Genomic DNA, 13,063 nt, shown 5'->3' on the forward strand with positions numbered 1-13,063 from the left:
ATTTTTTTCATAAAATTATTAATAATTTAAGATCGATTTTTCTCTCACGCCATCCCTACCTCCTAGTTGTTCCTTCTAGTTGTTCCTCCTAGTCTTTCATCCTAGTCTTTCATCCTAGTCTTTCATCCTAGTCTTTCCTCCTAGTCTTTCATCCTAGTTGTTCCTCCTAGTCTTTCATCCTAGTTGTTCCTCCTAGTCTTTCATCCTAGTCTTTCCTCCTAGTCATTCCTCCTAGTCGTTCCTCCTAGTCTTTCCTCCTAGTCGTTCCTCCTAGTCTTTCATCCTAGTCGTTCCTCCTAGTGGTTCAGTGTTTGCCTTCCCTCTGTACACGTCACGTCGTCACGGCGGGTTCAAGAAAGAGAGAAATGTTGTTAAACTGGAAGGTGGAGAACAGAAACCGGTTCTGCGACCGACCGACCACCCGGCCACATGCAGCAAAGCTCCTCCAGCGGTGCCAGTGATGAGGAACACACTAGTTCTTGGCAGGCGTACAGGTATAGCCCTGTGTGAGGAGGTGGTCCCACTGGTCTCTCTCTTTCTTCTTCACACAAGTGCCTCTTTTCAAATCGCCGACCGGGTCCCCCCCGGCAGGGCTCGTGGGATCTCGTTCCTCCTCAGTGGCCCCTCCCTCCCCGCGGTTTGATAGAATTAAAACTATTCCTGGAGATAATGACTCAGCCTGCCCGCTCACTCTCCCCCGTTTGTCCATTCTTCATCTCGGATGTCCCGGCCGACGTTGGTTATATCAGGGCCACAGCCAGACCCGGGGATTAAGCCATGTAGTACACACACACGACCACACGGGGCACTTTCTTTCCTTTTATTTTTATTTTTACATAGGGGGGGGGGGGGGGGGGGGGGGGGGGGGGCGGCGGCGGCATCTAATTAGCCGTCGGGGACATCCAGCGTCTTATACGAGAGGCTTAGTGGCTGATCCTGGATCAGTGTTTGGATTGATGTAACCAAAGCAAATCCTCCTGGGACTGTGGTGTGTAGTTCAGTCGGCTGTTTCATTCATGTCTGTTGATTATAATGCAGACCTCGGGGGGGGGGGGGGGCTGTCTTGGTGTACAGTCGGATAAGATGAGATAAGATGTTCCTTTATTGATCTCCTTGGGGGGGAAATTCGGGCATCATAGCAGGAGGGGGGAGGGGGAGGGGAGGTACAGGTATGGGCTGGGTGATGGTAGAAAGACATAAATACGGGCAATAAAATGTGATGATCAAATAATGTCCCGCCGCCTGGCATTTTTCATCATTTGCTCTTCCTTTTGGCCCGCTGCCTCTCCTGGGCACAATTGAACTGGATTGAACTGCGTACAAGCGCACCTAAGATAAGATAAAGATGAGATATAAATGTATTGATCGTCTTGGGGGAAATTCGGACGTCATAGCAGCACGGGGGAGGGGGGAGGGGAGGTACAGGTATGGGCAGGGTGATAGTAGAAAGACATAAATACAGGCAATAAAATGTTACCTGAATATAGAAATGAGGAAAATAAATAAAGGTGCAGATGAGGGTCTGTATGCCCTATTGGTTATATTATACATTACAATAAATATAGGCAATAAAGAATTTGAATCTGTATATATATACTATGAGTAAGAGTAAACGGTGTACACGAGGTGCCCTAACTGGCACGACATACGTCGTATACCCTGTAGTCGTCACTGACGTGTTGCGTGACCTCTGTGTGACCTCTGTCTATGAATGAATGCATTCTTTATTTCGAATGTTTACAAATAAATAAAGAAATAATTTTTCAAAATGTTTACAAATAAACAAGCGAAAAGGATAGGTTTGAAGCCAAATGGCTTATAGAACAACCTACCCCTAATTCAAAAACTAATTCAAAAAAAGTTCAAGTTTGCAAAATAAAACAAACACAAAATCAACAATCCACAATCAACAAAAACCGTTCCCGAAAAGAACATTAAGGCAACATAGGAAAATCGATACTTAATCTGCAATACCCGAGTTACATGTGTGACCTCTTGTGTGACCTCTGTGTGACCTCTGTGTGACCTCTGTGTGACCTCTGCAGCCCCAGAACATCTTGCTGACCAGCGCCAGGCCTTTGGGCGACATCCGCATCGTGGACTTCGGCCTGTCGAGACGTGTGGACAGCGTCACGGAGGTCCGCGAGATCCTGGGCACGCCGGAGTATGTCGGTGAGTTTTACCATCAAGGCGCTCCTCGGTACCCGAGATTCCGTGTGTCTGACTGCCTGTGTGTCTGACTGCCTGTGTGTCTGACTGCCTGTGTGTCTGACTGTGTGTCTGACTGCCTGTGTGTCGGTCTGTCTGTGTGTCTGTGTGTCTGACTGCCAGTGTGTCTGTGTGTGTGTCTGTCTGTGTGTCTGACTGCCTGTCTGTCTGTCTGTCTGTCTGTGTGTCTGACTGCCTGTCTGTGTGTCTGTGTGTCTGACTGCCTGTGTGTCTGACTGCCTGTGTGTCTGACTGCCTGTGTGTTTGACTGCCAGTGTGTCTGTGTGTCTGACTGCCAGTGTGTCTGTGTGTCTGACTGCCAGTGTGTCTGTGTGTCTGACTGCCAGTGTGTCTGTGTGACTGACTGCCTGTGTGTCTGACTGCCAGTGTGTCTGTGTGTCTGACTGCCAGTGTGTCTGACTGTCTGTGTGTGTCTGACTGCCAGTGTGTCTGTGTGTCTGACTGCCAGTGTGTCTGACTGTCTGTGTGTGTCTGACTGCCAGTGTGTCTGTGTGACTGCCAGTACCCCTGTGAGTTCACCGTGAGTAATCAGAGCTGTGTGTTCTTGTTTCAGCGCCAGAGATCCTGAACTATGAACCCATCAGCACGGCCACAGACATGTGGTGAGTGTTTGAGCTTATGGGGGAGATTTGGCCTCTTTTCTAGTGTGCCGCGCTTAAATCCTTCCTTAGCCTGCGTACGACTTCCTGGAGTTAAAGACGTGTTGGGATCACCTCTTCCAGAGGCTTGCACCTGCCCTTAAAACGTTTCATCACAGAAGGTCGTTTGTCTTTCATATTTGGTACGTGTTTTAATGATTAACCAAGACTAATAAAGAGATCACCTAATGGATCATCCTTTAATGCAGTGACTCCCAGCCTTTTTAGGTCATACTTCAGTAACGATTGGAGGATGCATTACTTCACATCGATACCAAAGACTATAAATATGACATTAGATTAGATTAGATTCAAATGTATTGCCATTATACAGCACAAGACTATACACATTAGATTAGATTAAAAATGTATTGCCATTATACAGCACAAGTTTGACATCCAACCAAAGTGCAAATGTAACGGTAGAGTGCAACAGCAATTTACAATGTACAGGTGATTTTAAACTGGGTATTAATTATATATATTTGTACTACTGAATAATAGTGCTAATCAAATGTAAGTCATACTGGGCAGCAGTGTAACTAGTAAGAGTAGGTAAGGGTATGTAGGATATGTACAGATATAGATGTGGATAGATATATATATATACAGTAAGAATAAATATATATATATATATATACTGTATATATACAGCATTACTGAGCACTGAGTGACAGTTACCATCTTCCTGGACTTTTACTAAAACAACACTGTGCAACATTACACTTACTGTAGACTTCTGTATATTTTTACTGTATTTATTTACTGCATATTTTATTCTATTCTTATTATTCTTAGGCAATTTGTTTTGTTATTCTTATTCGTGACTTGTTCGGTCTAAATGTTTAATTTGAGCGATTTGTAGTGTCAAATTTCCCTCTGAATAATAAAAGTATTTCTATTCTATTCTATTCTTATTGTACATGCTATCATAGAGTTATATGGGTTATATAAGTAGGTATATAGAAGGATTGTATGCGGGTATATTGAGATGGATAATATGATCCACAGGCAGGGTGAGAACCTCGACTATAATGTGAGTAATATAAAGAGTGTAGATTCCTTCGTGGTGATTCAGAAAATTAACTCTGTCTCATATCCTCTCTCTCTCTCTCTCCCCCTCGCCTCTCCTCTCTCTATCCCTCTCTCCTCTCTCTCTCTCCTCTCTCTCCCCATCTCCTCTCTCTCCCCCTCTCTCTCTCTCTCTCCTCTCTCTCTCTCTCCCCCTCTCTCTCTCCTCTCTATCCCTCTCTCTCCCTCACTCCCTCTCCCCCCTCTATCCCTCTCCCTCTCTCTCCTCTCTCACTCTCTCTCCCCTCTCCCCTCTCTCCTCCCTCCCTCTCTCTCTCTCTCCCTCTCCTCCCTCTCTCCTCTATCCCTCTCTCCTCTCTCCCCCTCTCCTCTATCCCTCTCCTCTCTCCCTCACTCTCTCCCCCTCTCCTCTCTCTCTCCCTCCCTCCCTCCCTCCTCCCCTCTCCCAGGAGTATCGGGGTCCTGACCTACGTCATGCTGACCGGCGAGTCGCCCTTCCTGGGGGACGACAAGCAGGAGACCTTCCTGAACATCTCCCAGGTCAACGTGGACTACTCCCAGGACGTGTTCGAGGGCGTCTCTCCGCCCGCCCTGGACTTCATCAGGTCCCTGCTCGTCAAGAACCCCAGGTGAGGCTCAGCGGAGGAGTAGTAGTAGTAGGATGATGATAATACATATCATTTATAAAGCGCTTTTCAAGAACCCAAAGGCGCTGAAAATGAGCAAAAGTCAAGTCAAGTAATTTATTTATATAGCACGTTTAAAAGCACAAGAGCCAACCAAAGTGCTGTACAATCGAAGCTTAAAATCAATGTCCTAATATAAAATACACAAATACAAAAAGGCACAGCAGGACAAGACCGTACATTCAGAGAATAGGACAGTAGGACAACACACGGATAGGGGAACACAAAGTACAGTAGCACACAGGGGACAGAGGAGCATAAGAAGAGATACAAGAGGGGGGGGGGGGGGCAGGATAAAATTACATGGGAGTGTGTGAGTTAGGGTGTGGGAGAATCAGGGTTTATTGAAGGCCAGGGAATAGAAGTGGGTTTTTAGACGGGCCTTAAATGTCTCCACCGAGGGGGCAGATCGGATCTCCAGGGGAAGCTGGTTCCATAGCTTGGGGGCCACGGCCTTGAAGGAGCGATCGCCTCTCTTTTTGAGTCTGGTGCGGGGGGGGGACCAGCCGAGCCTGGTTGGAGGATCTTAGTGACATGATGCTGCGTATGAACAAATGAACAGAGAAACAAAGAACCACAGGGAATAAGCAACAGTATGAATACGCAGGACATACAACCACGGGTAACAAATACAGAGTCCAGTAGGGGAACAGGGAAGTAAGTAAGTAAGGAAACCAAGGGGAGGGGGGGGGGGGGCAGGTGAGGGAGAGAAAGTAGGGGAGGTGGTAGGTTGGAGGAGGGTGGTTATGGGTAGGGAAGGTTGTATGCTTGGGAGAACAGGTAGGTTTTGAGTCAGGATTTGAAGGTGGAGAGTGAGGGAGAGTCTCTGATGGTCTGAGGGAGGGAGTTCCAGAGTCGGGGTGCAGCTCGTGAAAATGCCCGGTCTCCAAAACGTTTAAGTTTGGATGACGGGACAGTGAGGGAAGCAGTGGAAGAGGACCGGAGGGGACGGGTGGGCCGGTAAGGGAGAAGGAGGTCAGTCAGGTAGGGGGGGGGCAGGCTATGGAGGGTTTTGAAGGTGAGGTGGAGTGTTTTGAAGTTGATGCGTTCCTTGATCGATGATGAGGTGCCGGTGTCCTCCGGGCGATTAGGTGTGAACTTTGCGTCCTCGTCGTCCTCGTCGTTGCACAGGAGCGGTTGGCACAGGGAGGATGTGACCCGGGCTGGTTGGCACAGGGAGGATGTGACCCGGGCTGGTTGGCACAGGGAGGATGTGACCGCACTTCCTCAAAGTGAGTGTCTGTGGTGACTGTTCTGCGTCACAGACGCGCCACGGATGCCTTTCTTCCTCATGAGATCATCGTTTACTTGTTCTCTCGCTCCACCACAGTCGGGACGGCCGAAACCCGACCGGCGCACCACCGTCTTTTACTGTCATAATAATAATAATAATAATAATAACTTTATTTGTATAGCACTTTTCATACAGAAGTTGCAGTTCAAACTAGTGCTTCACAACAGTAAAAAAAATACAGGCATACGCAAGCATTAAAAAGATAGAGAGGTAGCAATGGTAAGGTAAATCACAGTGTTTCACATTAGGATCGAGCGTCCCAATATAGGCCTCTCTGTTTACAGTTTCATTCAGTAATACAAATAATTTTGTTTAAAATGGTTCAGTTTAAAAATAGGCAAAGGCAGAGCAGTGCTCTTAAAATGACAGTGAATAGGAGGTAGTGAGATAAAAGTATCATAGAACCGACACATGAATTTGATAGGAAGTGTATAAAAGTAGGTAGGGTAAGAATAGTGCATAATAATAATAACAACTTAGTTTTATATAGCGCCTTTCAAAAGACCCAAGGTCGCTTTACATAGGGGGAAAAAACAAACATAGTGGACAGACGCAACATACAAAGTGGTAAATTAGGGGTTAAAGGCCGAGTTGAAGAGGTGGGTTTTGAGCACTTTTTTTTTTTAAATGAATCCAGAGTTGGGGCGTTGCAGAGTTCTGCTGGGGAGGGAGTTCCAGAGGGTGGGAGCTGCCACACTGAAAAGCTCTGTCCCCAAAAAGGTCCGCAGTCTGGTTCGGGGGATGGAGAGCTGACCAGTGTCCGTGGATTGCAGGGACCGTGACTGAGTGTAGGGGGTGGAGGAGGTCAGTGAGGTACTGAGGTGCCAGAGCGTGGAGGGACTTAAGCACTCTTCCACTAAATAATCGTCCTTGTCTATACTTCCTACTATACTAATATGTCTCTACTACTATGCACTCAACACGCCCCAGTTTCAACACTGTTTGATGAAAGAATCGCACCCTTCCTGCTGACTTGTCGTACAGAACTTGTAAGTCGCTTTGGATAAAAGTCTTCAGCTAAATGACTAAGATGTACTTGTAGCATTCATGACATGTGGACTTGTTCTTTGGTCAAACCGAACGTTGATGAGTAGCGACCCCACCGCGTGTTCTAGAACGACATCTCCTCTTCACGACGGCTGCAGTCTCGGCCTCTCTTTAAAGACGGTCCTCTCGATGACATCATCCCTTAATCTGATCAACGGCTCCAGCACAGAAGCTTCCATTTGTCACGTCTGCGTCTCGAGTGAAAACTATTACCGGCCTCCGTGTCTCTGACCGCGGACCATAATCTCCAGCCAGTAGAGTTTAATTGCAGCAGATTAGCATCTGTGTTAAAAAAAAGAAGAAGGGGGTGGAAAAGTGGAAAATTCCTGCATGTGTGAGTAATCCTGCGAGGGGAAAACTTGAGGAGAATGTCCTCTTTTGTGGTTTTCAAACCAAAACGTTGGAAGGGAATCGAGTCGGTGTCCGTGAGAAGAGAGACCGGGTGAATCGGAAGCTACTGGTGAGAAGAGAGACCAGTTAGAAGGGAGACCAGTTAGAAGAGAGACCAGTTAGAAAGAAGAGACCAGTTACAAGAGAGACCATGTGAATCATAAGGTTGATGTAGCGGGTTATGTGTAAACACTCTGGAACGTGTCTTCATCCTCCGTGTTGTCGTTTGTGTCTCCCAGGAAGCGCGCCACAGCTCAAGAGTGCCTCGACCACCCCTGGCTGAACGGACCCTCCATCCCGCACCTCCACGCCGGCCCCTCCTCCTCCTCCTCCTCCCTGGACGAGCCGGAGGCCGGCCACTCGGAGTCCGAGCCGGAGGCCAGCCAATCGGAGTCCGAGCCGGAGAGCCCCGCTCCCCCCTCCTCCCCGGAGCTGGACATGGTCGACTCGTACCACCTCACCTGCCCGGGCCAGGGCGAGCTGAAGGCGGGCCGGGTCGCCTTCTCCTTCGGCGAGCCCCCCTTCCCCGCGCGGCCGGGGGTCAAGCAGGAGCTCATGTGCTGACCCTGTAGGCGACGGGTCCGTCTGTGTGTGTGGAAGAAAAGAGTGAGTGAACTTTAAAAACCCACAGACCGGACACTGGAGAGAGAGAGAGAGAGAGAGCGGGCGGGCGGGCGCGACGGGTGCCCCACGATCGGACACGCTGTAGCCTCTGTGTGAATGCTGTTCTGCTACTGCTAGCTGCTATAGCTGCCGCTGGCACGGATGTGATGTCTTGAGAGCTGAGCTGTGTGTAGATCCATGCCAGAGCGTGCGTGCGTGTCCTCTGCGCAGATGGACCGTAAAGTGTCTCGGGCCCGGAGAGACAGACATGAATGTAAGGAGAGAGAGGAGCAGGCGTGTGGGGGAGGGTTCTGCCATGAGCATGGAGCCTGCGGGCCGTTTGGTCCGCACTCTTTGGAGCGGAAGCTACCCTGCGCCTCCTCTCGGGACCCCCACCCCCGCAAGACACGTCGGCCGGTTGTCCCAAATCTACTCGCCCGGCCCGGGTCCCTGTGTCCTACTACCCGTATACTGTAACGCTTTGGGATTCATAATTCAAAGGAGGGACTGTTTTTCCTCCCCAGAGGGGAAATAACTTCACTCGCAATGTATTCTCATTAGAACCACCTCACGACGCGTTAGTCACGGTCTAAAGCCAGACATGCGCCCTCCACGCGATGGACTTCTTGTTCCGTTACTGGCCATGAAGGAGGGAGAAGAGTTCCAGCGGGCAGCCCCGCACGGCAAAGGAATTCCAAGATAATGATGTAGTGTAGAGAGACAACGCCTCCGCCAGACGCAAGTGTCTTATGATGTTGTTTTTGTTGTTTATTTTAATTTATCTGTGTGTTTGTTTGACCACTTCAGCCCACATACAAAGCCACGAAATGCCCTTTTTTTGTTTCGGTAAAGAAAATAGTAGTATTGTTCATTTTGAGGACAATCTTGAGCACTTTTTTTTTATTGTCATTGTCATGGGACTCCACACAGAAACCAAAGGCTCAAAAGGCACATGACTTAGACATAAAATGTATTAGCCACTGCTGTTAGCATCTGTTGTTAGCACCTGTTGTTAGCATCTGTTGTTAGCGCATGTTGTTAGCATATGTTGTTAGCGCCTGTTAGCACCTGTTGTTAGCATCTGTTGTTAGCACCTGTTGTTAGCACCTGTTGTTAGCATATGTTGTTAGCACCTGCTGTTAGCATCTGTTGTTAGCACCTGTTGTTAGCACCTGTTGTTGGCACCTGTTGTTAGCATCTGTTGTTAGCATCTGTTGTTAGCACCTGTTGTTAGCATATGTTGTTAGCACCTGTTGTTAGCATCTGTTGTTAGCACCTGCTGTTAGCATCTGTTGTTAGCACCTGTTGTTAGCACCTGTTGTTTCTTGCCTCACACTTTCTCCCACCAAGTGCCACACATATTTTTGTGTTAATATTTCCGTTGTATATAATTTTTTGCTATTGTTGCACAAGTTCCATGTACTTATATCATTGTGAGGTTTGTCATTTTGAATATGCCGCAATAGAATTCATATTCTTCAAACTTTGTGAAAAGATCTTTTCTTGAAAAAACAACATGAATATAATATTTTGCTATGATTTCGATGGGAGCATGTCTTTGTTCCCCGGGTCCTATGTTCCCCGGTAGCGATAGATAGTCAGACCACCAGCCCTGATTCCAAACTCTAACCTTAACCAACTTCGAAAGAGGGCCTAAGCTTAATAATAAAGACATTAATAATTAATAAAATAATAAAAATTTATAAAATTTTCACTCAATCAATCGGGGAACATAGGACCCGGGGAACATGGAACCCGGGGAACATAGGGATGATCCCATTTCGATGATAACAATGGCTTAGTCATTCGACGGTCTCCGAGCTGTTGCCTCTGGGAAGTGCTGTACAGAAGGTTAGGGGGGCGATATGTGATAGTTCCCTTGAGAAGACGGGGAGAAGAGAACTTACGCTGGGATCGGACGACACAAATTCAAGACAGATTTCACCGCGATTTCTTGTCGTATCCGACGCGTTTTCGAGCGTCACGCCCCCGGGGTTTATGAACCGGCGTCTTTACCACATTGCGGTGTGTGACATAATCAAAGGACACGTTCCCTGCAACGTGTGCGTTGACTTTGGACAAAAGTGAGACGACCAAACCAAACCCCCCCCCCCTCCTCCACCCGAACTACTACGTGCCGAGACGGCATGCGGTGGTGTTTTTCGCGAGGGACGAACGCTCCCGGCCAAGACACAGCAGGCGGCTTTAACGGCGCTATGAACTAATCCTACACGGCGACCGTCGTGAAAGACCTGTGTACTCTGATCCCAGCGTTGCTCTCGGGAATAGTTTCTCAAAGGAAAGTACTGAAAAAGGTATAATTGAGGTGTTAAGAGATTCATCTGTAAAATATTGTTTTCTGTTTCATGTATGGATGTTAAATATTATTGTCCGTCTGTCTTTTTTTTTTTTTTTTTTTTTTTTTTTGTACCATGTCTTTTTACTTATGGATTTAATTCCCAGTCTCTGCTCGTGAATTTCCAGGCAGGTTTTTGCACTTGTGTCCTTCATCGGACGTTACATGAATAAACGAATAAATGTTTGATGGCATGCATTGTGAAATGTATCAAAGAAGAATAAATGTAAATCTTTTTCTAGCAAACTCTTCAACCCGTTGTGTGTGCGGTGTGGTTCTTCCTTCAGCTGGTAATGGGTTTGACGGCTCGAGCCGCACGGCCCGCTTTCGACTGGCGGTGCGCGGTCGACACGTGAGACGACTTCATGTTCTCCTCTTATTTTAGTCCGCGACCACATGCTGACACAGTCTCTTTACGTCCCTGAACCGTACATCGCTGTCCCTGCGCTCACCCACGTTCGACCCAGATCCGTCCCCCCTGCGGTCCCGGTCTCTTACAGTACGTTCCCCTGATCCGTGTCCTCCCCCGTCCCGTCCCTGTGGTGACTTGTCTCTCGCGTCCCCTGATCCGTATCGCTCGTCCTTGACATTCACGGTCTGTCAAACTCCAAAACCTTTCGGTGAAGAACCACACTTGGTTGTGACATTTTGTGTACAGCGGTTGGTTAAAAAGTCCATTCAAATCACTTGGGGGGAAATGTGGCCCATTGTTTTTGCAAGTACTCCACCTCTACCGTCTCTTAACTCGACTTACCGTCTCAGTCCTCGCTCCACAATGGTGGAATAAACGAACGAACTTCCCACCACAGTCGGGACAGCCCGAAAACCCGACCAATCTTTCGTGGTTGACTAAAAACACACTTCTTCAATCAATATCTGAAAAAAATGTAAATAAAAAAAAAGGAACCTTGATACTGTGCCTATACTATTGATTGATTGAAAACTTTATTAACAGATTGCAGAATGGGTACAGTACAGCTCAATACACACAAATGTTAAGGGGATGCAGACCAGAGAAAGACTTTTGTCTTGTTTACATCAGGGTCCCCCATTTTCAATTCATCAGGACATGACATACATGACATACAGACAGTACTGCTACATCTATACATTTATGACATACCAGATTTGTAAATACAGTACTGTTTGTGATACAAAAAGAGTCCAGAAAAGAGCATATACATTTGACATAGAAACTGTACATTGGAGGAGGTTGGGTGGGTGGGGGACACTGTACAACTGTACAAGCAAAACTGTACATTGGAATATTGACAACCATACTTTGTCATTTACTGTACATTTGAGGGGGTTGGGTTGGGACATTTACAGGGGCCAGTTTCGAATTGCAGTCTCCCGTAGGTGTTCTTTGAGAGTGGTTTTGAAAGTGGGTAGTGATTCACATTCCTTTACAGCTTTGGGTAGGGCGTTCCACATTGATGTGGCATAATTGCGAAAAAACGTGTTTAGTCCCTTGTTTGAGCCGAATCTGGGTTTAACATGATTTGTGGATAGATTTGTGGACTACTATGCACTCAACACTGCAGCACTGCAAGTTTCAACCCTGTCTGATCAACATTGTTACTCAGCTGAAAGACTTGTACCCTTCCTGCTGACTTGTCACACAGAACTTGTATGTTGCTTTTGATAAAAAGCGTTCCGCTAAATGACTAAATGTAGATCATTTTGTTGGAAAACATCGCCTCGAGCGAACTTATACAGCTCTTCTCCCCCGTGGGGTTGAATTGTAAAAAAAACGGCTTCAGGATATACGTCGCCGCCGGTCGTATCCTGAAGGGACCGGCTCGAGCGTCTCCTATTGCCTCGGGGCCGAAGCCCCCGTCTAGTCACGCAGTGGTTCCCAAAGTCGGGGTCGCGACCCAAAGGTGGGTCGCGAGCAGCCACAGGAGGGCCGTGAGATGATTTAAAAAAAGAAAAAAAATCCAATTTTTTTTTTTTTTTTTTTGTCAGGCCACTGAACTTAGAAGCAGGCCAGAACAGTGTTTCTAGTTGTATTCTAACATTCTATTCTATTGTATTCTAAAATGTGACTATATGGTTTTATATTAACTTAATAAATAAACAAACTAAAAATCTAATTATTTCAACGAACATTTCAAACTAAATAACAGATTATGCACATAAAACACTGAAAACAACCGAAGCAACAATAGTATTTTAATGAAGGCTATTATTATTATCATTATTATTTTGCAACAAGTTAGCCCTCTCATAAATAGCACATATAAATGAATAACTAACTTGAACTAACTTAATAGGATTGAAGTGATATTTGGCTTAAAAAATCGGTCGCATGGCAAAAAAAATAAAAGCCTGACTATGTGCATTGGGCCGCGGCTCTCTGACGCCTTATTTTCTGGGTCCCGGCCTGAAAAGTTTGGGAACCACTGGTCTAGTGGAGGAGCGTACGCTCGAGAAAAACAAAACGCTCCTCCGACTAGTCCCCCAGAAATATCCAACGGCCTCCTCTTTACAGGAAATGCCAGACAGTGTCCCGCGAAGAGGAACGGAACACACAGTAGTAAAATATCTCCCCCCCTCTCTGTTTATGTGTCTCTCTCGCACTTTCTGTGTTTCTCTTTGTCTCTCGCTCACCCCGTGATCCACACACAAACTCGCGCTTGTTTACTTCGAGTCAGGTTGAACAATGGCCTCCCCTGCCAATTCTCTGAATTCTTTGCTTTAATGTGTTTCTTCCTTGTGGGCCGCGGGCCAGGTCACTCTCCGGTGTGGCCAGCGAGGAGGGGGGGGGGGGGGTTCTCCGCAGGGT

The 13,063-nt window shown here is 47.1% G+C and overlaps 1 protein-coding gene across 1 annotated transcript in view; it reads left to right on the plus strand.

Annotated features, from left to right (window-relative positions):
• The window catches only part of LOC311239907 (serine/threonine-protein kinase 17A-like), a gene marked incomplete at its 5' end in the record, with an annotated part of 22,631 nt that extends 12,102 nt beyond the window's left edge, over positions 1-10,529 (plus strand). The window contains 4 exons of the mRNA XM_084328351.1: positions 2,046-2,172; positions 2,783-2,831; positions 4,349-4,528; positions 7,556-10,529. Of these exons, the coding sequence (XP_084184477.1) occupies positions 2,046-2,172; positions 2,783-2,831; positions 4,349-4,528; positions 7,556-7,880 (681 nt within the window). The 3' untranslated portion in view covers positions 7,881-10,529. The remainder of the gene's footprint in view (positions 1-2,045; positions 2,173-2,782; positions 2,832-4,348; positions 4,529-7,555) is intronic.
• Between the last annotated feature and the right edge of the window lie 2,534 nt (positions 10,530-13,063).

Source organism: Notolepis coatsorum (assembly GCF_963971535.1).
Source record: "Notolepis coatsorum genome assembly, chromosome: 14".
NCBI classification, from domain to species: domain Eukaryota; kingdom Metazoa; phylum Chordata; class Actinopteri; order Aulopiformes; family Paralepididae; genus Notolepis; species Notolepis coatsorum.